This window comes from Lynx rufus, unplaced genomic scaffold, assembly GCF_022079265.1.
Source record: "Lynx rufus isolate CCGP_SWC_20201006 ecotype Redwood Valley unplaced genomic scaffold, mLynRuf1.p SCAF_4, whole genome shotgun sequence".
NCBI classification, from domain to species: domain Eukaryota; kingdom Metazoa; phylum Chordata; class Mammalia; order Carnivora; family Felidae; genus Lynx; species Lynx rufus.
In genome coordinates this window covers 94,710,258-94,734,530 of record NW_025814856.1, presented here as the reverse complement: position 1 = coordinate 94,734,530, position 24,273 = coordinate 94,710,258, and the positions used below count along the sequence as shown (strand labels likewise).

At 37.1% G+C, this 24,273-nt stretch overlaps 1 protein-coding gene across 1 annotated transcript; it reads right to left on the bottom strand.

Annotated features, from left to right (window-relative positions):
* Window positions 1-2,506: 2,506 nt before the first annotated feature.
* CLDN12 (claudin 12) lies at window positions 2,507-11,991 on the bottom strand. The gene is made up of 2 exons (XM_047096172.1): window positions 11,786-11,991; window positions 2,507-5,835 (listed from the first exon to the last, which is right to left on the bottom strand). Exon 2 carries the CDS (start codon window positions 5,800-5,802, stop codon window positions 5,068-5,070), a length of 735 nt encoding a protein of 244 aa, XP_046952128.1. The 5' UTR covers window positions 5,803-5,835; window positions 11,786-11,991; the 3' UTR covers window positions 2,507-5,067.
* Window positions 11,992-24,273: the final 12,282 nt, after the last annotated feature.

Genomic DNA, 24,273 nt, shown 5'->3' with positions numbered 1-24,273 from the left:
TCATGCTCTGTCTCTCTCTGTCCCAAAAATAAATAAACGTTGAAAAAAAAAATTAAAAAAAAAAAAGAATTTGTTTTATACAACAGTCTGGAAAGTTGGTATATTTCCAAACAAAACACAATAAACAAACCCAAATTCCTCATTAATAGTGGATTTGGATATGAATACCAGGCAGGCAACAGTTGTGCTTTTTCTACTTGAATTCTACAATCCTGCAGAGGTTTAGAAGAACCTTTCTGAAGTAGAGGGTGGGGAGACACCCAGCAGGTACAGGGAGAGTGACCTTCTCCTAGAAAGCTTCCTCCAAATGTCAGAGATGGAGAGCAAGGGGAGAGAGCCCTATAAACTAACAGGTCAGTATGTTTTGGACTGAAGATATTTTCCTAATGAATGGAAATGGGACAGCTAATTAAGAACCAGGTCCTGTGGTTTTGTGACTTTGATTTACATCTCTTCTGGAAGGGATCTTCCCTTTTTAGTTTTTCAGTATGGAAGACCTGATACAAGCTCTTCAAAATCCCTCCTAAAAGAGTTACTGCACACAATATTTTGGAGACAACTTAGAATGTAAGTCTTAATTGCCTTTTAAAATTTTTATTTATATCTTTAAAGTGGTTTTTTTAACATTTATTTATTTTTGAGAGATAGAGACAGAGCGTGAAGTGGGGAGGGGCAGAGAGAGGGAGACACAGAATCCAAAGCAGGCTCCAGGCTCCGAGCTGTCAGTAGAGAGCCTGATGCAGGGCTCGAACTCACAAACTGTGAGATCATGACCTGAGCTGAAGTCAGACGCTTAACTGACTGAGCCACCCAGGTGCCCCAATATATTTTTAAATGTTTATTTTATTCATTTATTTAGAGAGAGAGTGAGAGAACTGAGGAAGGGCAGATAGGAGGGAGAGAATACCAAGCAGGCTCTGAGCTGCAGCACAGAGCCAGACGGAGGGCTCAAACTCACAAACCATGAGATCTTGACCTGAGCCAAAATTAAGAGCCAAACGCTTAACCAACTGAGCCACCCAGGTGCCCCCTTTGCCTTTTTTATAAAATGGAAGAAGTGGGAATCAGGAACAGGAGAAGAAAACAAAAAGCAAAAACAGAACTGACAAGATGCAAATTTCCTCAAGATTAGTCACAAGCTATGTATTTTTTATGGCAACACCACAAAAGCAATGGTGTGTCCTTATTGCAACATATCAGGAGATGTTGGTCTTATTATTGATAATATATGTGATCACTCAGTTAAGGCTGTGTCTGGCAATTTTATCCACTATAAAGTTAGTATTCTCCCCTTTGAAAATAATAAGTCATTTGTAGACTTATTGAGTATTTTGAGACTCAGTAAGTATGTTGGTTTTCATCAAACTCTCACAAACTAACTTTAGTTCTATTAATATTTTCCTAACTCCATCTTCTTCTCTATATTTACTTCTTGGTATTTTACTATAATAAACAGCTTTTCTTTCTTTCTATTTATATCAGCACAGACACACAAAATTTGGATTTATTCAATGGATCAGAACCCATTACTACTCATTTTGATGCTCAGATTGTCAGGTATGGCCAGTGGGAACCTCTTCAAGCTGGCTCCTATATAATTTGTCAAGTCTCCATCATTCTTTGAGCATTTTCTACTTTCTGGAAGAGAAAGATATGCTGGGCTTGTCTTGTACTTTGCCTATCCCAGGGCTGGAATCTGTCTTTTCTCATAGGAGATCTGTTTAGGGTGTATTTATAAAACAGGTCTTGGATAGTGGTTGCCAGTAAGCTGTATTTCTCATTTATGGTTGGTAAATCAGTCTCTTGTGAATTTGGTTTGCATTAAGGAATTCTCCAGCACTCAGTCTTCCTCACTGAACCTGTCCAACTCAGGGGCAGACTCTGAATTGTAGTGTTAGCGTATTCAGCTGGGGATGCCCAACCTGTAGCAGCTTCCGATTTCCAGTGCAATGTATGGCTCTTCCATCTAAGGTACTACCACAGAGCGGGGATTCAGTGAAGAGTGCATATGAGAAGCATCCCAGAAGGCTATAATCCAAAAACTAAAAGCCCATCCCAGGCTTCAGAAATTTTAAGGTGACTTACCTATCAGGACCACTTCTGGAAACCTCATGTTCTGAAGAATAAGGAAACACCCTCCTATTTAACCATTTGAGAACTCTCAATCTTCAGGAACACAGACCATGAGAAAACTCCATTGATGAGGCAAATCTGGCACATTAACTTCATTCAGTGCTTTCTTGTGGAACGTTGAAATAGTCCAGTGAACTCCTAGGACCACTCTTAAAATGGGTGAAGGGTCTTGATGCTTCTGGAATAATAAATCCATGTTTTCCAATTCCTTTCCAATTGCTATTCTATAGGGCTTTAAATGGGCTGTATCTTTTCCAATTTATATATATTTGAGAAACATTTCTCAAAACATTTTCCCTTAAAGCATTGAGGAAAAGGAAACAAAAACTTGTAAAAATACATCTTTTAATAAACATCAAGAAATACAGTGCAGTTTCACTGAGGTTTTACATTGCAGTTTACAACAAACATTATCTATTATAGTGTATAATTACAAGTAAAGTAAACTCAAGAGTGGTTCTTTTTTTTTTCCTCCCATGGCTGGATAAACCAAATCTGGTGCATCATATCACATTTAAGGTTGTTTTCCAAGCTGGATTCTGTAAAAGGCCCTTAACATTAATAACTTGTAACAACAACAAAAAAACATATCCCCCATCACAATGATAGCTTGATGAGTACTCAAAAACTACTAAAAAGAAATGTAAATACTTGCTTTCCTTTGATGGCTTTGAAGAATAGGTATTGATAGCAAATCTGAAACATTAAAGACAATAAGGGAAACAGCTGTTTCTTTTGCCTAGTATATCCATAATAAATACTAATTTGAGTCTACAGATTATGAAAAGACTGCAAAAAATGCTTACAGGAAAAGCTGCACATTTATATTTATGATCGCACAGACTAAAACATGTCTAGTGTATTAATGGTTGAATCTGCTTTTCTTTAACATTGTTTATACAAAGAACAGGAAGATGGTAGAATTCTTGACACTTCTGGACAAATTTAGTGAGAGAGGGGACTGATATTAATTAGCACAGGAGTAAATTAATATTAATCTCAAAATTCTACTTGCCACTGTTTTGGAGTGATCAAGATTCAGCTACATCTGCGAAGAGTAAAAAGGAATGGAACTGAAGGTAATCAGAAGCTATAACTAAAAAAACCATAGTTTTGCATGCTTTATACTGATGGCATTTAAAAAGTTTACAACTGGATTTATTTGCTATATACATAAACTAGTGCTGTAATTGCGGGGGGTGGGGGGGGGGGTGGGGAAGAACCACTTACATCCACAGAAGTACCAGAATCATATCCAGATTTGCAAAGAGGCATAATAACCACCTGTTTACCATGCAACTAGCTGTTTGTGAAATATGTAATGGTTAATAAAACAAAATCCTTATGAACATAGTACTAATGTGTAGCAAATTATACCAATTAAGTCAGCAGCTCAAATTCATAAGGGTAAAGACCCAATTTCCCTGAATTTCTAAGCATTCATCTTGGTGTTAACATGGTTGTACCTAAATATTACCCCTTTAGAGGAAAGATTTTAAATACTCCTCCCTCTTCAATACATCATCATACTCTCAGAGGTGAGAAGGAAACAATTTAATTTCTCTACCAATTTTGTCCATTCTCATGAATCCGACAGTGTCATTACAGTGTCTAGGCTAAGGTAGGTGCTCTAAAAGATCCAATGAACTGAATTTCTAAGTTCCAGAATATTGCTGGTATTGTACAATAAGCCTGTCTGCTAGAAAGCCACGTCGCTGGTTGAAATATATTCCTGGATCAATGACTGAGAAATTAAGACCAGCTGCCAATAAAGTCAGACTGTTCCCTGTTGTTTAACAGTTTGATTTTCTTTATTATATTAAAATTTCTTAGTGGATGGGACCTGATCTCATACTTTTCATGTATTCTCTATAGCACCCACTAAAGTGTTGAGCAAAGATATACGCTCAAGGAAATAATCAGTGACAAGGGCAGGAACTGAATCAAGAGTGAATGTGGTCATGGTGAAGCCATAACTTACTTCACTCATCATTCAAAAGGCAGTCACCAGAGTGAATCTCTGATATTGTCGCCAAAGAACAGATGCTCGTCCCCTACCACTGTCTAAAAGAGAACCAACCACTTGGGCCTCTTTCTTTCTTTCTCTTTGTCACTAAGAGATTATACAGGTGCATGAGTATTACTTGGTGGATGCTATCTGAAAAAAAATAAGGCTTTTCTGCCTCAGAGAGGAAGCACCAATCCATCGCATGGCCCCATTTTAACTCTAATAATACAATTTACAGAATCATTAACTTTTAAAATTATGTTAAATGTTATCCATACTAGTAGTTATTTAAAATGTTAGGCTTATTCTCTCTGCCATCACTTAAAATGCATTTTACTTTTAAACACTGCCATGAGGTAGAAGATAAGGAACTCACAAAAGAAAGTAATCTTCAAAATACCAAACTCTATTCAATACAATTAGCCCCGAGAGAAAGGTAAGAAAAGTTACAGCCTTAAGCTGGTAGACTGACTACTGTTAAAACATTACCCTTACCTGAAAGAAATTTCTTATATTTGAAATTGCCCTTCTTCCCAGTTTAAGGTATTATGGAAAAAGGACAATACACATTCTGAAATACTCATAAAGATCATGTACAACAGCCTCTCTTAGCCATCATTTTTTTACTTTACCATGTTGTTCTAAATCACCTCAACTGAGACACAGGTCCTTTCCACTTGAATAACTGATTAGATATCAACATAGAGGTTAAAAATCCTTCTAGCATAAGAAGCAAGATAAAAGGAATGATTCACATTTGAAATAATGTACTTTTCATAAAACTAGCAGCACTTCATTCTACTGGGACATACAAATTTGGCTTCATTGGTCAGAAACAAAGAAAAATGTATATAGGTCTAAAATAGCTCCTTGTACAAGGGAAATGTGAGGCTACAAGTTTTCTCTGAGAACTAACTACTTCCCCATTAGGTGGTATGTGAAACTACTGGAATGTCAATTTCGATGGCAGAGAGGCGAGAGCGTGCTGAATAGGGCTGTGAGTAAGTATGCATACTGGGAGGATGGGAATACAGCGGTTGCCAGAAAGGAGAAGGCAAAGATTTGCATGCACAGTACCAAATAAACAGTAGAAGGGAAGTCATAAACAGGCCCCCAGCACTAGCCATAGTGACATACACTGCGTAGTCAAATGTAAAGACTGGCTCAAATTTCTTGTTCAGATGAATGTTATAAAAGATGACCCAGATGGATGGGGAGAGGCTCACAGTACCTGCCAGGAAGAACAGCAGCCCAGCCACCAGATGGCAGCCTGCACTATTGACCAGACACTTGGCCAGTTTGATGTTGGGCACTGAGGACCTGAAGGCCGTGTTACACATTCCAATCAGGCAGAGCAGCAGGGCACCCATTGCAATCAGGATGCTGAGAGGCAGGGCAAACTGGAGGACCCGCAAGTCCAGCTGGTCAACTGATGAGTACCAAGTAGTGTCATACATCAGGCAGTCACTGCTCCCATCATATCGGGCACACTTCACCCACAGGCCAGTGTAAACAGTCAGATTCTTCTCATTTCTGTTGAATGTGATCAGTCGTAATTTCCTCCAGTTGGGAAGCAGAGTCCCCGCAAAGAGGCCTGCTACGGAGGCGATTCCACACAGGAAGGAGAGGACTGTGGCTGCATGGACATCCCGACAGCCCATGGCAGGCAGGCTTGTGCAGTACTGTCAGTCAGACTAGGGGTGACACACAAGAGGACAAATCATGAGGGGACAATAGGAGAGCAGAGCAGGAAGGGTGGTGCTGATTGGCAGCACAACTAGTGATGTCAATGCAAAGAGGGAAATTCTGTCCCTGTTTCCTATGTATAATATGAATGTATATAAACACATATGCATGTGACCTCAGAGCACAGGTACACTCACATATATTTAGTTACCACTGCCTGGGTCATGTAGCAGCTGAAGTTGTTGAACACGAGTACTTTTCTTCAAATATGAGTATTTTCAAGAAATATTGGGTTTTCAAGAAATATTGAACATGAGTATTTTTCTGCAAATCAGAAGAACCATCAAAATAATTTCAAATTCTCTTAACATCACATCTTAAAGTCTCTCAGTTGTCACTAATCACTCATTCAACGTACATATATGAAGTACTTTAATGTGTCCGGCCTTTAAATATACTGGGTTGGAGGACTCATAACTGTCAACTATAAAAAAACACAAACTCAGCCTCCAATGCTCATGAAATGTAAAATGAAACTAGCATGTGGCTGAGGTGAAGGCAGCTCATAAAAGACAAAGATGTAGGGAAAGAAGCATTACAAGACAGCAGACTGGCTGAGGAGGGACTCTGAGCCAGACTGCTAGCATTCTAATCCCCACTTCCTCATTTACTAACCAAGTGACCTTGGGTCAGCTACAGAACTTCTCTGTAATTCATTTTCCTCATCTGTAAAATGGAAAAATAATAGTACCTACCTCGCAGAGTTCTTTTAAGTATTCAGTGAGTTAATATAATGTCCAGTACTTAAAACATGTCTGGCATGTTGGTAAGAGCAATTCAAGTGTTAACTACTTCTTAGCACTCAGTGACCAGCTCAGTGCCTGGCACACGGAGCAGTTTAAAGAATGTTTGCTGAATAAACATTAAATAAGAAAAAGCAACATCTAACATCTCATTCCTATATACTAGCCACACTGATATTACAAAATCTAAACGAACTCCTCTCCAATGAGTTAGTCAAATGAAAAGAAGAGAACAAAGACCCCTGAAATTAGTCTGCTCAACTACTTCCTGGCCTATTCAAGCTGACTTGCATGCTTTTCAGGTTATTACAGTAGTGGTTATTGGTTATTATACAATTAGTGCTCATATAAGATGAATGCAAAGATTCTTGAAGTTATGAGAACCTATATATCTCTACCAATGCTATTGTAAGAAAAGGAAAAAAAAAAAAAGAGTAGCCAGGCCTTTCTCTCATTGCAAATTAAAAGGCTGTGTGTGTTCTTGGGGTGCCTGGGTGGCTCAGTCAGTTGAGCGTCCGACTTCAGCTCAGGTCATGATCTCACGGTTCGTGGGTTCAAGCCCTGCATCAGGCTCTCTACTGACAGCTTGGAGCCTGTGGCCTGCTTCTGATTCTCTCTCTGCCCCTCCCCTGCTCATTCTCTGTTTCTCTCTCTCAAAAATAAATAAATGTAAAAACAAAAAAATTTAAATAAATAAATAAATAAATGACTGTGTTCTTTCTCTGTATATGACAAAGTACAAGAACCAGTATCTTATTCAGCTTTAAGAGTCTGAAACTCACTTTCCAAACCACTCAAATGTATTTTCTCTGCCTTCTATCATACCTCCAATGAGGCAACACAACAGACTAATAAGGCAGCACATTTACTTCCTTTAGTCAGATAATGATGAAGGGGCATCTTCATGATACATACTGTATGTATGTGTTCAGAGTACCCATCATCCTTTGCAGAGTCAAATATTATCTGCTGCGATGGTGGAGCAGCATTCCCAGGAGTTCAGGGGCCAGAAAGATCAAAATGCTAAACTAGGTTAGGACTTGATCAGATGTGTTTGAATGGGAAGGCATACTGTTCTTTAGGAAACAACATATTTGCATATTAATATAATCACATAAACTAGGAATAACTTTACTAGCAGAAAACATATAGGTATGTATACATACCTATATAACTGTACAATATAAAATCAAAGTGTAAGCACAAGTGAATCATTTTTCAAAGTCTTCAAGCTAAACATAATTAGTTCTGAGTTTCTCCATTAATATTAGTTTACTACTTGTTTATTATGTTGCCTTCTGTCAAGATTACCAGAAGTAGAAATTGTTTATGAATATGTTACAGATGAAAAAAACAAAGGAATTATAGTCTGAATTTTTATTTTTCATTCAAATTGGGGGGAAAAACTGTCTTGCTTAATTTTAGCAACCAACCACCTTGTTCCAGCTATGGAAACTGTGGTGCAGGTTTGAGGATGTTTGTACTGGAAAAGGCTACTAATGATGTCACGCTCCAAATTTCAGCTTCTTGTTGATTTTCGTTCATTTACCTGTCTCCCCCATATGCTGTTACCAACTTGCACAGTACCTGGCACATAAGTCACTGGCAATACTGGAATAAATAAGTACTGGGCACTATTAGGCTACTGGTAATGTAGAACTGGACAAGGAAGTAGTTATTATAAGTAATAATTCATTCAATGAATTGATTTATTCAACTCAGTATTTAGCACAAGCAAAATACCCTAGATTGACACTGAGGCCACTAAGATCTGGACCTTGCTCCAATGTGTTAAAAATCAGACTGAGAGAAAGAATATGCTGCTTTATGAGAACTCAAAATGCTAACAATTATATGATTACTACCTATCAACTGATATTGTTAGATATTAAGGAAAGTGAACCAGTAAGGTACCTGTTCATAAAAATGTATCATCCAGGGTTAGAAAAAGACTGAGCAATGAAAGAGAATGATGATTTGATTAAAGTTGTGAAGACTCAAGAAAAAAGGTTCCTTCTGTTTCTCTCAAAGCCTCAAAACTCCTTTAGGCAATGCGCTCAGCATCCTAACCCAATCACAAATTCCCTCTTGCTTTCAGAGATAGGGGTCAAAAACTTGGAGTATCAATATAATTGAGATTTCTCCAATCAAGCTGTCTTGTGCCACTAATTCCTACAATACAAAGGGAGTAAGAAACAAGATCAGAATGAATGACTTTAATATTAATAAATAAATTTCTGTAGTTCTTAGACTATAGACTATCAAATGACGCTAATGAACAGAGGTGGGTCAATATTTACTTTGGGATCAAGTGTGTGAATATTTATACTGCATCAAATCAACACACATGTTATATCAGTTCCCTGAACTTGCTTTTACTGAAGCATTCTTAGCTCAGACCCCAGAGATTGAGTAGAAGTCCTAATTTACACAGCCAACAAGAAATGCAATGGCATTTTTCACATGGGAAATACTATTAACCTCAATTCTTCAGCTAATTTCAACCTCAGTGCTGGAATTAATGTCCTTGCTCTTTGTAACTTTCTTTGGTTGCTTTACTTTTTATGACCTGTTCTTAACTCCACATATGCATGATTTGATGTCATATATCTCACTAGAGGGATGAAATAACTTTTAATAGGGATAGTTAGGAAAAGGAATGTTTAATGATTTAAAACTGAAAATAATGCTCTCAGGTTAGGATTTGTTCATATTAAGAGGGTGAAAGATCTCTACTCTTGTGCTATGCCAATTAATTCTTAATCCAAAATAATTAAACACAAATCTGATTATTTCACTTTTTTTTAAGATTTTAAGTAATCTCTACACTCAACATGAGGCTCAAATGCATAACCTTGAGATTAAGAGTTGCATGCTCCACCGACAGAGCCAGCCAGATGCCCCTTGCTACATTTCTTACATTCAATGGCTTCCTTTTTCCCTCAGAATACAGTTTCTAAGTTTCAAAACTTTCCCATGTTTTCCAAAGTTTCAAATCCCACCATCTGGTTCCTGCCAAATTCTCAATATCCTTATTGTATCAGCTTCCCATCTAACATGCTACAGACTATGTAGCCATACTGCTTTTAACTCTTCAAATTTTGCACATTTATTTATTTATTTATGTTTTTATTTTTGAGAGAGAGACAGAGTGTGAGTGGGGGAGGAGCAGAGAGAGAGGGGGACACAGAATCTGAAGCAGGCTCCAGGCTCTGAGCTGTCAGCACAGAGCCCAACATGGGGCTCGAACTCACAAACCGTGAGATCGTGACCTGAGCTGAAGTCGGACACTTACTGACTGAGCCCCAAATTTTGCACTTTTAAATTTGGCTAAAGGCTTTAGTTCATGCTATTTTTCCTTCTAGGACTTTCTTAATTTCATTCTATTCTTTGCTTACCTAACAGGTATTCATCTTTCTAATTTGCAAGGAGGCTGGCCCCAAACCTGTTTTCTCTTCCCCTATCCTTAACCTCCCCACCGGCCCTGGTTATATGATCTGAAAGCACCTTTGTACTTTTTCTTTGGTAGCAGTGATTATGCTTATAATTCCTCATTCAACATTTATCTTTCCTACCAGACTGAATTCCAGGAGGACAGAGAGCCTTCTCTTTTATTCTGTCCCACACTGGTACACAGAAGACACTCAATTATTTGTTAAAGAAATAAACAAACAAATAAATGTAAGGTCCACATGGGTATAGTCATGATCCAGAGAGAAGGTCACAAATTTGCTCTGTTATCAGTTTCTTTCATTCATTCACTCACTTACTCATTCATTCATTCATACCCTGTGTTTTGAAGTCTCCAAGTTGCTTCTAGACCATGCCTCCGCTTTCCACTCTTACGTGACCAGTCTCTCCTATTTTTTTAAAACAAAGTTCATTTTCTTGCCCTAAAAACTTCCCAAGATAAACGAGGCCATTCCCAAGTATTTACATAGAGACTATTCTTCTAGAAATAAATATCTAAGATTGGCAACACTAGTTAACTTCCATAGTGGTCAATGGATCAATCAATTACGACAGTGTTGAACCTGGTGTTTTCAACTTAATAGGTATGTTACTAGTGGATATACTCCTTTATTAAGAGTGGTTAATATATCAAATTAATGTTCATGAAAGCAAAACTATTTTTAAAGCAAAACTATTTTATTTGTACTTAGATTTTCTTTTTAAAAGAGCAATGGAGAAAAAAAAAAAGATAAACACCTTTTTGTCACATGAAAATCCCTTATTAGGGACTGTAGAAAGTATGTAAGGTTAAAAACACACTAACAAATCTAAGTAGCACTCCTGAACACCAGCTAGGTCAAATATACAGGTGTCTGGGCTTTTTGTTTCCATCTAAGAGGCAACCTGGTATTACAGTCCCAGCAACCAAAGACCCAAATGCCAGTCACAACCTGGGCAAGTCATCTATGTCCTCTGAACTCAAATATCTCACCTATAAAATGCCATCCAAGGTAGCTGTAAGACCATGAACAGTAAAACCCTTTGTAAAACAGAGTATGGTCAGAAATTTAAGTTTATAATGATTACTAGTAGGCTTATTTATTTTCTTTAGCTAGGAACACACTTTTCTTCCGGATCTTAGCAAACAATCACACATGGTTACAGTCATAAAACAATAATAACAGAGCATTCTCTTTAGAGTAGTTACTGAGCACATCAAATGAAGTCTCTGTTTCAAAACAAGCACTTCACATTTGTCATCTATCTGTTCCATGGTGACTTTCAGAGAAGTAGATGGATAAAATTTGGTACGCAGTTAAAGGTGATCAAATGTATCATTTCAAATAAAAATATTTTCAAAAAGATATCTATGGTTTTGAATAGTGTTCAAAGAAGTCTAAGGGAGGAATAATGGCTAACAGCTTTAGGAATTCACAGACCCATCACTATGTAATTTTTTCAGGGATAATCCCAGGAATAGCTATATGAGAACACATGTGTAACAGCAGCTACATTAATTCTTGATGGTAACACTAGCAGTCCCTTCTACCAGTAATTTGAGTTATTTTAGAAACTGTAGGTCAATCATTGCACTCACAAGGGAGATCTATCTTATAACTTTATTTTGCTGAACAAGAGAAAAACATGACATCTCATATATGGTGGAAAAAGGAAAAGGAGTAAAATCAAAGAATGTACTTACTCTTTGAAGTACTTGACAGCTCTAAAACAACTTTAATCAACTTAGAAGAAATATATGCACATCTGAATAGACAGTAGAGATGATCTGGGCCTAAAGAAATAGGGAAAATGTCCCAAATTAACATGATACTTCTCTAAATTATGTGTGTATATGTATACACACACACATATAACGTACACACACATATATATAACGGATTTTTTAGATCCTTCTGATGATTACGAATAAGGAGAGCCAAGGAAACACTGTGCAGTTAGTTGTCTTGAAAGTAAAAGAAATTTGTTTCTTTTGTACCTTTTATTTTTTTTTTATTTTTTTTTCAACGTTTATTTATTTTTGGGACAGAGAGAGACAGAGCATGAACGGGGGAGGGGCAGAGAGAGAGGGAGACACAGAATCGGAAACAGGCTCCAGGCTCCGAGCCATCAGCCCAGAGCCTGACGCGGGGCTCGAACTCACGGACTGCGAGATCGTGACCTGGCTGAAGTCGGACGCTTAACCTACTGCGCCACCCAGGCGCCCCTCTTTTGTACCTTTTAAAAGAATACTGATAACAAAATTATGCTGAACAAAAGTTGATCTGCATTGTGCATCCTAAACTTTGCAACTAATTTACAATTCCACCAATGGCTCTATCTGCCATTTAAGTATGTTACCATAGATCTATTTTAAGCATCAACAACTTCCTTTTCAAACTATTTACCACAATAGGTAGGACGAGGATACAAACTTGTAAAAGCTTCAGAACTTCCTGGATAAGGCATTTATCACTAGCCCTATTATTATTATATAGAATGTTGTCCTCAACAGTCTGCACAGAAGAGATTTCAATCAAATTGTAATTTTTCTTTTCTAAATGTATGTTTCTTGAGTTAATATCATAGAATTCCTCACTCCAAATTAAGGTAAGTTGATTTACAATTAAAGACACACACTAGCATCCCTGACTTTTCATTTTAAGTGGGGTCACCAAATCTGGCCTTCCTCTAACGTGGTGACAGCCCCCTCCAAGGCGTTATTACACACAACTTGGGCTTCAGAGTAAACCAAGCTTCCAGAAAAACCCGCACTCCTTCTCCTTTCCTTCAAGCCCTGTCCTTAGAAGCATCAGAGCTAGCAGAAAGAAAGAGAGAAAAAGAAGGGGGGAAAAAAGCTCTCCTGGTTAGAGCCAATGGAAAGAGACCGCAACAGTGACTGTGAACAAGCCCATCCCTGGAACACTGAGTGGGTCTGAACCAAGAGCAGGTCATCATTACACAACCAGCTGGTGATTCAAAAATAGCAACTTCCAGCTCCACACCTCACACCCCGCTAGCCAAGCCCAAGCCCTTGGCTGCTGCGGCAAGACACCTCGACATTTCCATACTCCTCTGTACAAAATAATTTTTTAAAGCCTTATAAAATACCTCCTCACTCAATTTTCACGTCCACAGATGTGGTCAACAGTTTTCAGGGTCCCTGATTCTCTTCGACTTAGCTATTTTACACAAAATCCTCCACTATTTATGCAAAGGACCCAGATTCTTGACGTCCACAGATGTGGTCAACAGTTTTCGGGGTTCCTGATTCCCTTCCACTTAGCTATTTTACACAAAATCCTCCACTATTTATGCAAAAGACCCGGATTCTTGACCACACCTACCTGTTTCTCACATCCAAGACATTTCACTCGCCGACACTGAGGAGCTTCTTAAAGCGTCTCCCTCGCGGCGTCCCAGGAAGTGCGTCCCCAGCGAGCCGCACCGGAGGCTTCTGGGAGCTTAGTCAGGTTCTCCCGAGACCCTAATCAGGAATGCCCTGAATGACTGAGAGACTACAATTCCCAGAAACCACGGGGACGCCGGCCGCAGGCAACATCCTGCGACCACCTCTCGCCGATCTCCCCAACCTCCAGCCACCTTATTCCTCTTGCACCTTCAGTTCCGTCCAGGTTTCAGTTACAGGTGTTTAAAAAAAAAAAAAAAAAAAAAAGTTAAACGAAACAGAAGTAAAAATAATTTTGAGTTGGGTGCTCAAGTAAATATTTACTACTAAATGTGATCTCCCCTTAAGATTTGTTAGCAAAAATCCTTACATACTTTTTTTCATAAAACATTTATGGAGTCACAAAAAGGAAAACAGCTCGAATTGATTTGGAATATTTTCAAAGATAGAGAATTTGAATGGTACAATGAACACCCATACACTTACGCTCTAGATTCAACAATTATCAACATTTGCCACATTTATCTTCTCTCCACTTATATGTATGTGATCACTATGATGATAGGCATCGTGACAGTTCAGCATCCTTTGTTTTAAAATTTTAAAAACATATTTAGCTGCTTTGTTTTATATGGGGTTTTGCTACATATTAGTTGGGTTGCCTTGGGCAAGTTACTTCCCTCTGAGGTTATCTGTAATGAGGATAAGATTACCTGCATCATAAAATTGTCTTGAAAATTAAAGGGACTTAATACAGGCAAAGCGCTGAGCACGTAACTGGCTATTAGATATTTGAACTAACTCTACTCTTCTGCACAATTTCAACATCCTGTCCCTTTCTTTGTGGCTTCTCCTAAATATGAATTACTGTATTCGTGGATATCTGAATTAAAATAAAGGTTTCAGAAGTCTTGTATTGGACAGATCTGATTTCTTTTTCATATATAAAGGATGTTGAAGTGTCATGATGCCTACTAATTTCAAATGATCACACAAAAAGAAATAAAGTAAATGTGGCAAATGTTAGTAATTGTTGAATCTAGAGAGAGGAAGTATATGGGTGTTAATTTACCATTCCAATTCTCTGTATCTTTAAACATTTTCAAATAAAAAGTTTGAAAAAAGCATCATAGTTTTAAACAAAAGTAAAGAATGGCATCCATCCATCCCTATCCCACTCTGCCCCTGCACTTAACTTGGGCAAGTTAAGTAACCTCCTTGTGGCTCAGGATCTTATCTAAAAATAATGGTAAGGATTGAATGAGTTACTATACATAGAGAAGTTTACAACAGTGTCTGACACTGGTTTTTGTTGTTGTTGTTTTTAACCATTTTCCATTTTGTGTTGCTCAAGGGAATTTTGTTAGTGATAGAAAAGGGTGAAAGTCTACTATCCACTATTACTACCTTCCCATCTGCCATACTGCTTCAGAGGATGGATAGAGCTATCTAAGACCAGAAGCAATCTAATCCTAAAACTAGACCTAGAAATGTAATTATGAGAAAGAATATTCGACCTCAGTGATGGATGATGGCAATATGACACAGCATAACTCACTTCTTTGCTCTGAACTTCAGCTCTTTCATCTAAAAAACTGAATTGAATCCCATAACTGTATACAAAATCATTTTATAATTTATTTCCTCATCACTAATGAATACTACCTGGTTAACAGACGTTAGCTGGGATGAATATGTAATTGATTATAATAAAAAAGTAACAGCACCAAAAGGAAGGGATGACAACACTATTTTTAAACTAATTGATAAGTTCATGTCTATGGTTAACCTGGCCTTTGGTATAGCAAAGATGGAACAAAATGCATATGCACACACCTTGGTGGGACTAGAATATTGGAACATCATTCTCAGAAGTACTCTAGGAAAGACTTTAGATCAGCAGTTAAGAATCCTGGCTTTCGATTCTTTTCTCAAACGAGACTCCTTCCCCCCCCAGTCATGGAGACTTTTCAAGGAGTAAGTCAAATCCTTAAAAAAATTCACTGCAATCTCTCGCCACCAAAATTCTACAAAGGTCTGCTTACTGTATTAGTTTCCTATTGTTGCTGTAACAAATTACCACAAAATTCAGTGTCTTAAAATTACACAAATTTATTATCTTACAATTCCGAAGGTCAGAAACCTGACACAGATCTCACTGGGTTAAACTAAAGGTGTTGGTAGGGCTGCATTCTTCTCTGAAAGCTTGAGGAAAGGTTCTGTTTCCTTGTCTTCTCAGCTTCCTGAGGACACCTGCATTCTTTGGCTTATGGCCCCCTTCCATTTTCAAACTCAGCAATGGCTGGTTGAGTCTCTCAACATCTGAATCACATCACTCAGACATTCTTCTGTAACCCTCTGTCATCTTTTAAGAACTCTTATGATTACATTTGACCTATTTGCACCACCCAGGATAATTTACTCTATGGTCATCAGATGAGCAACCTTAATTCTCCCTTGCCACATAACAGAGCATATTCACAGCATATTCTTGAGATGAGGATGAGGACATCTTTAGGAGACCATTATTCTGCCTGCCACAGTCACTAATAACTCCTTTCCGTTGCATCCAAGGGTCTCTTTTGGGTTCCGAATTGTCTTCCACCTCCTTCAGGTCCACATTGCACAGTTCTGACTGCCTCTCCCCCCCACACCCACCCCGAACTCTGCTTTCTTGTTTTTGGAAACATCAACATTTCTACCCTACTGATTTACCTGATTTGTTCCCTGTCCACCTGTTGCTTTCACGTTCTCCTCCCCATTCCCCAATTATCAAAAGTCTCTGTCCTTGGGGCCCTCTCTATCAATAAACACTTCTTCAAAGGGTAACCTGAAATCTTCAAATCCACATGTCTGGCCAAGACTTTTCATAACTTTAGGACTATTTCTAATTACCAGCTCATATTGTTAATTGCCATTAACTTTAATTTCAGCATTCTCCAAATATAAGTTAATAATTATACTCCTTATGGTTTCCAACATTCCTTATTTTGTCAGCGGTTTCCCTTTATTTCTTATCTGTTTTTGAAATCTTCATACTTTTTAGTTAAATTAGGGACCACATCTTAACTCTTCCTTTGGAATATCCATTTGCTCTTTTTTCACTACAAAGAATTGTCACAATCCTATTTAAGCCCTTGTCTCCTCATATTAAGATATGTGCAACAATTTCCTTATGTATATATTGCCAACTTAAAAATAATAGAGAACATTGAATATTTCTTACATTCCAAACACGTTTTCCATGAATCATCTAATTTAATCACAATAACTCCACATTAATGACAAATAAATTGAGATGCAGAGAGGTTAAATGATATGCTCAAAATTAATAAGTAGTTTGTGGTAGGTATTCCCAAAAGGTAGCTGTTACCATTCAGAACTTTCCAGATCAGGGCAGTCTCATTATTTTGGATTTGTGTCTAAAACTGTACTTTTGGGGCGCCTGGGTGGCGCAGTCGGTTAAGCGTCCGACTTCAGCCAGGTCACGATCTCGCGGTCCAGGAGTTCGAGCCCCGCGTCAGGCTCTGGGCTGATGGCTCAGAGCCTGGAGCCTGTTTCCGATTCTGTGTCTCCCTCTCTCTCTGCCCCTCCCCCGTTCATGCTCTGTCTCTCTCTGTCCCAAAATAAATAAACGTTGAAAAAAAATTTAAAAAAAAAATAATAAAACTGTACTTTTTTGAAATGCCCGTTGAAGCTATTCTGAACTTGGAATGGCTTTCAACTATCCTCTTTTCCCACTCAAATCCTTTCACCCTTATCTGAATAATTTTATCTTCTCTAGATTATACACGTCAATTCCAAATTGGGAAGCAACTAGCACATATTATTCCCTTTTTATGTTTTAGTCATAGCTCACCATAATATTTCCATGACTAAAACTCAACAAGTACAGATTAATTTAAAAATTTCCCTATATACTATGTTTTAGAGGAGTCACATAAAAAATACTATTAATTGGGAAGTTGGGAAATGTAGAGAGAAAAGTAGGAAAGTATTATGGGTAGAACATATTCCTCAAAAGTTCCAATGTTGGGAGTCCTAACTCTTTCAACATACCTCAGAATGAGACAGGGTCTTTACAGAGTAATGAAGTTAAAAAGAGGTCATTATGGTGAGCCGTATTCAATCATGATTTGTTTCCTTATAAAATGGAAAAATTTGGAGACAACCACACACACACACACACACACACACACACACACACACACACACACACACACAATGCCATGTAGATGATGGCAGAAATTGGGGTGTGGCTTCTATAAGCCAAGGAACACCGAAGTTGACTAGCAAACCACTAGAAGCTAGGCAGGTAACACAAAAGAGATTCTCTCCCAACAGCTCTCAGAAAGAACCACCTTGATCTCCAATTTTTAGTTTCCAGAATTGTGGCACAATATATTTCTGTTAAGTCCTTCAGTTTATGGTACTTTGTTACAGTATCCTTAGCAAACAAATACAGGAAATAAGGGAAGAACGTTCTGGATAATCAAGCAGTGAGCTGTCATTTTAAAAATGGTTAGAACTTTGTAATCTAATATAAAAGAGGTAGGATGAACGCCCATGTTTTTAGTCTTAATACAGTTACTGGTGAATAGGGGAGGGAAGGGAATTGAACAAAAGAATTGGTTTAAAGTGGCATAACTGAAGGCGTCTTTGTGTAATTGAATTCAGGTGCTAAGTCTTTGTCATTTACCATGCCCAGAACCCCCTCCTTTGATCACCACTGTTTTTAACCCAGTTTTTACAGATAAACCTGTATAAACTTTTGATGAACGTGCTACAAATTTGGCAGTATGGCATTAGTGGTTCTTTAAAGCAGGTGACTTTTTCTGGTTTCTATTTTTATAGGAAAGGCCATGTGTACACATTACATTGTTCTTATAATTTCTGTTGACTTCGAAGTAGTACCAGTTCATGGAAAGATTTGTTTTTGAAACTGAGGCTTATTACAGAGTACTCTTCTTTTGCCTCATTAGGATTTGGTTGACCAGAGACTTTTATTTACTGTAATCTAATGATGTTTCAAATCCATTCAAAGCCATAAGCTTTTACTCAGCACCTGCTCTTGATTTCAAGTACCATTTTCAACCTCCCTCAATTTGTAGCAAACCATATACAATAAAACTGAAGGAATATTTTAGCTTTATAATTATATCCTTTTTCTTATTATAAGAGAATTACACCATGGTCTTCTTAAAGCCTTTTATATTGGAATAATAACAGTAATAATGTTTGATAACAAATAAGAAAATGAAGCCACTGGTGAGAAGATATTGGCAATTTCAGAAAAATATATTGAAATATGTGCCATGAACAAAGGAAGCTTTTGTCCTTCATTTTCGACTTTCAATGCATTTGGAGTTTATAAAATAAATAGAAAAGAAAAACCAACTTTGCCATATATTGCTCCAAAATTAGTTATAATATAAACCGTATAGGCTGATCTTCAAATTTTAAGTATTTCAGAGGACAACAAGGACATGATTCAAATAATAGCTACGCTTCACATAGCCTAGTATCTGGGCAACCCAATGAATTTAATTTCTATTACAAATACATTAACTACTAACTAAGCAACAGTTATATAATGAGAAACAGAATAAGTACAAAATTTAGAACTGCCTAAAATTAATGATTGGTGATGGCTAGAAATGGTAGTGGATATTGTCCCTGGCTTTTTCATTCTTTTGATAGCCAAGTGAGGTAATAACCCCACCTGTTACTCCTGAATACTCACAGGGAAATACTACAACTTTCCAACATATATGCTTTTCTCTCTCCTATTCTCATTTCTTTTACCTACCTGACTTTGCTTTTCCTTCAGCTGGCTTGTGACACCCAACTTAAGGCTAGAGAGACTCCTGATACTTTCCCTCTATTTGCCAAGCTCCAATCACAAAACAAAACAAAATGCTACCCTTAAGTAGCTGTTTAAAAAAATAAAATTTTCATTATTGTTTAACTTTGCAGTAAATATTACAGCATGTTGTCTGCCAACATTTATTAACTATGTTTATTTAAATGACTTAATTACAAGGTATAAACTCTTGTAAGGCAAAGACTTTTTTTAAATTATAAAATACATTAGTCTCTCAAAAAGGTTAAAAAAACCCCAAACTCTCATGTACCCACCACCAAACTTAATGACCCAAAGGCAATATAGTGTAGTGTTTAAAAGAGATAATATATGTGAAAATCTCAGCACAGTGTCCAGCATATGGAAACATTACTGTGTTAGATATTATGAATACCAGCACAGATCATGTACTCAATCAAACAAAATTTCTGGATTTGTTTCACTTGTCTATTCCATAAGGAGACAGATTTAAACTGAATCTGATACTCAAGGGTTTAAAAATATACATTAAATTCATTTCACAATTTGGTCTTCAAACAAAATGTTACCATGTTTTTGAAATAAGATGTCCTCTGTGCAAGGTTTACAATTTAGACTACTGCTTTCACTGCTGCTTTGAAACATTTTTTTTAAAATTGTATTCTGTATGCTTCATTTTTTTAATAGCTGTTATCTATAGATTTAAAGTAATCTCAATGCCCAATGTGAGGCTTGAACTCACGACCCTGAGATCAAGAGTTGCATGCTCCACTGACAGAAACAGCCAGACACCTGAAACATTATTTTAAATGTAACTAAAAGATATTACAAATTTCTAGAGAGAATCTACCTTTATTTTTTTTTTTATCTGAACTTTGCAAACCCTGTGAAACTACTTGGAAAATACTCCATGTATTTATGTACATTTTTGGAAAGAAAAAAAAATCTTTAGCTTTCATTAACTTTCTCAAAGAAATCTCTGTACTCCCTCCTCCCAAAGCAAATGAATAGTGAGCAAAGATATGTAACTTTACAATAAAGCTAACTAGATAAAAGCTTAAATAACTTTGACCTCAATTTTCCCATTATGACTTTTTTCCCAATTATATACATGTTTACCACTTAAAAGAAAACATTAATTTTCCATAAAGTTCATGTTGGTATGATAATAATATGGATATATATTGCAAAAATAATGTTATAGGTTTCTGGAATATTCTTGTTCACAGGTGACATCTTCAAAGCACAGATCCAACTTCACAGTATGATCTGCTTAATACTTAACGTGCTGATGCTACAAACTTGTAATTCATGACGGTAAATGAATCTGACACAAGCTCTTCAAGAACTACTGGGACGTGGTAAAAATTTACTATACATAGCACATTGATAGTCTCGCTATTCAGTAATATAAAAATTAAGTCTTCCAGGGGCGCCTGGGTAGCTTATTTGGTTAAATGTCTGACTTAAGCTCAGGTCATGTTCTTACAGTTTGTGAGTTCGAGCCCCTGGTTGGGCCCTATGTGGACAGCTCAGAGCCTGGAGTCTGCTTCAGATTCTGTGTCTCCCTCACTCTTTCTGCCCCTCCCCCACTCATGCTCTGTCTCTGTCTTCTCTCTCTAAAACTAAAATAAATAAATAAATAAATAAATAAATAAATAAATAAATAAATCTTCCAAAAAGTATATATATTTTGAAAGGTAAAAATGACAAAAAATCTTGCTTAAGGACAAAATAAATGGCATCTGAGATGTTAGTATATTTATTTCAAGATAAATCTTTACTTTTTAAAATGTATGTTTGATAAAATAAAAAGGGATCCAGATTTTCTCCTTCTGTTTAGAATAAAAATTAACCATCAACTTTTCAGTAACTAGAAGATACAAATAATGGAACATTATAGTGAGTTACATAACACAGTGCTTCAGTTAGTTGTGGAGTAGTAACCTTGGCATTGCTGACAGAGGAAATAAGAGTTCCTCTTAATCCTCAGCACACATCTACTATCCTTTGCCACAGCAGAAAATAAGATTATGGTGTCAGAACTTCAGAAATTTACCTGATGAAACTGTCCTCACATTACTACTTGTTTATATTTAGGAAATAATAAGAGTAAAATAGAAAAATGACACTAAAGTTATAAATGTAAAACATGCCCATATGAAACATGGTCCTAACGATCAGTACAGATGTTCAAATTCTGCATGTTCTCCTCACTCTTAATTCTTTGTTGTAAAGTGGAACCAGACTATTCTAATTTCCCAGTTTCTGCTACTGAATGTAAGTAAGATCCATAGGGAAGCAGATCCTGTCTGCTTTCTTCAACCCTATACATGCTGTGCCTTGCATAGTGCCTAACATAGCAGAAACAATAAATACCTGTGCCATGAAGAAAAAAGAAATACAAAAGAAAGCCAGTGATCTGGGGCTTAGAATGAGAGGTGGGAGTGGGGAACAAAAAGTAGAACAAATAAAAGTGAATAATGCTTGTAAAAACTCATTCACAGTGTCATATCAGAAGAAATTTAAGTAGAATATTGACATATTTATTTAATACTTATTGCTATATGTAAAGGCTTCACTAAGCCTTAAATTCCAAAATAATTTGTAATAATTTAAAAGCGGCTTTGAAGAATATTTTTTTTTGCACTTTGGGTTATAATATTTATGTATGTATGTATGTATGTATGTATGTATTTAATTTTAAATTTACTCTTTTTAATTTACATCCAAGTTAGTTAGCATATAGTGCAACAAGGATTTCAGGAGTAGATTCCCTTAATGCCCCTTACCCATTTGGCCCATCTCCCTTCCCTCCAACCCTCCAGTAACCCTATGTTTGTTCTCTATATTTAAGAGTCTTTTATGTTTTGTCTCCCTCCCTGTTTTTATATTATTTTTGTTTCCCTTCCCTTATGTTCATCTGTTTTGTATCTTGAAGTCCTTATATGAGGGAAGTCATATTTGTCTTTTTCTAATTTCACTTAGCATAATACCCTCTAGTTCCATCCACATAGTTGCAAATGGCAAGATTTCATTCTTTTTGATTGCTGAGTAATACCACATCTTCTTTATCCATTCATCCATCGATGGACATTTGGGCTCTTTCCATACTTTGGCTATTGTTGATAGTACTGCTATAAACATTGGGGTGCATGTGCCCTTTGAAACAGCATACCTGTATCCCTTGGATAAATGCCTAGTAGTGTAATTGCTGGGTCGTAGGGTAGTTCTATTTTTAATTTTTTGAGGAATCTCCATCCTTTTTTCCAGAGTGGCTGCACCAGTTTGCATTCCCACCAGCCGTGCAAAAGAGATCCTCTTTCTCCACATCTTTGCCAACATCTGTTGCTGCCTGAGTTGTTAACGTTAGCCATTCCGACGGGTGTGAAGTGGTATCTCACTGTGGTTCTGATTTGTATTTCCCTGATGATTAGTGATGTGGAGCATTTTTTCATGTCATTTGGCCATGTGTGTATCTTCCTTGGAGAAGTGTCCATTCATGTCTTTTGCCCATTTCTTCACTGGATTATTTGTTTTTTGGGTGTTGAGTTGGTAAGTTCTTTATAGATTTTGGATACTAACCCTTTATCTGATGTGTCATTTGCAAATATCTTCTCCCATTCTGTCGGTTGCCTTTTAGTTTTGCTGATTGTTTCCTTTGCTGTATAGCTTTTTATTTTGATGAAGTCCCAATAGTTCATTTTGCTTTTGTTCCCCTTGCCTCCAGAGACATGCTAAGAAGTTGCTGCAGGGGTGCCTGGGTGGCTCAGTTGGTTAAGCGTCCAATTTCGGCTCAGGTCATGATCTATTGGTTTGTGAGTTCGAGCCCCACATTGGGCTCTGTGCTGACAGTTCAGAGCCTGGAACCTGCTTCAGATTCTATGTCTCCCTCTCTCTCTGCCCCTCCCCTACTCATGCTCTGTCAATAAATAAACATTAAAAAAAAATTAAAAAGAAATGGGGCACCTGGGTGGCTCAGTTGGTTAAGTGTCCGACTTTGGCTCAGGTCATGATCTTGCAGTTCATGAGTTCAAGCCCCACGTCGGGCTCTGTGCTGGCGGCTCAGAGCCTGGAGCCTGCTTCGGATTCTGTGTGTCCCTTTCTCTCTGCCCCTCCCCTGCTCATGCTCTGTCTCTCAAAAATAAATGAAAAAAAAAAATTTAAGAAGCTGCTGCGGCCAAAGTCAAAGAGGTTTTGCCTGCTTTCTCTTCAAGCATTTTAATGGTTCCCTGTTTTACATTTAGGTCTTCCATCCATTTTGAGTTTATTTTTGTGTATGGTGCAAGGAATTGGTCCAGGTTCATTTTTCTGCATGTCGCTGTCCAGTTTTCCCAGCACTACCTGCTGAAGAGACTGTCTTTATTCCATTGGATATTCTTTTCTGCTTTGTCAAAGATGAGTTGGCCATACGTTTGTGGGTCTATTTCTGGGTTCTCTATTCTGTTCCATTGATCTGAGTGTTTGTTTTTGTGTTAGTACCATACTGTCTTGATGATTACAGCTTAGTAAATACAGCTTGAAGTCCATGAAGAATAATTCTTGAAAGCTAATTAACTTGACACTGTATGTTAGCCAATTTGACAATAAGTTATGTTTTAAAAAAAGCTAATTAACTTGCTACTATTTAAAAAAAAACCTTAGGTTTACATAATGAACTCATTTGGGTAAAAAGATAAATGAATAAAAAATTCTGCCAGAATATAAGAAACTATTAACAGTGGTTTTCTCTGGGAAGGACCGGATGGCCCTACACAGAAAGATGGGAACTTTTCTTTTTCCCTTTATATGCTTTGCACTGTTTAAATTTTGTTTTTTTTTTTTTTTACAATGAACATATATATATATATATATATAATGAAACTAATTAAGATATATATGCTTTGCACTGTTCAAATTTTTTTTACAATGAACATGTATACTATAATGAAACTAATTAAGA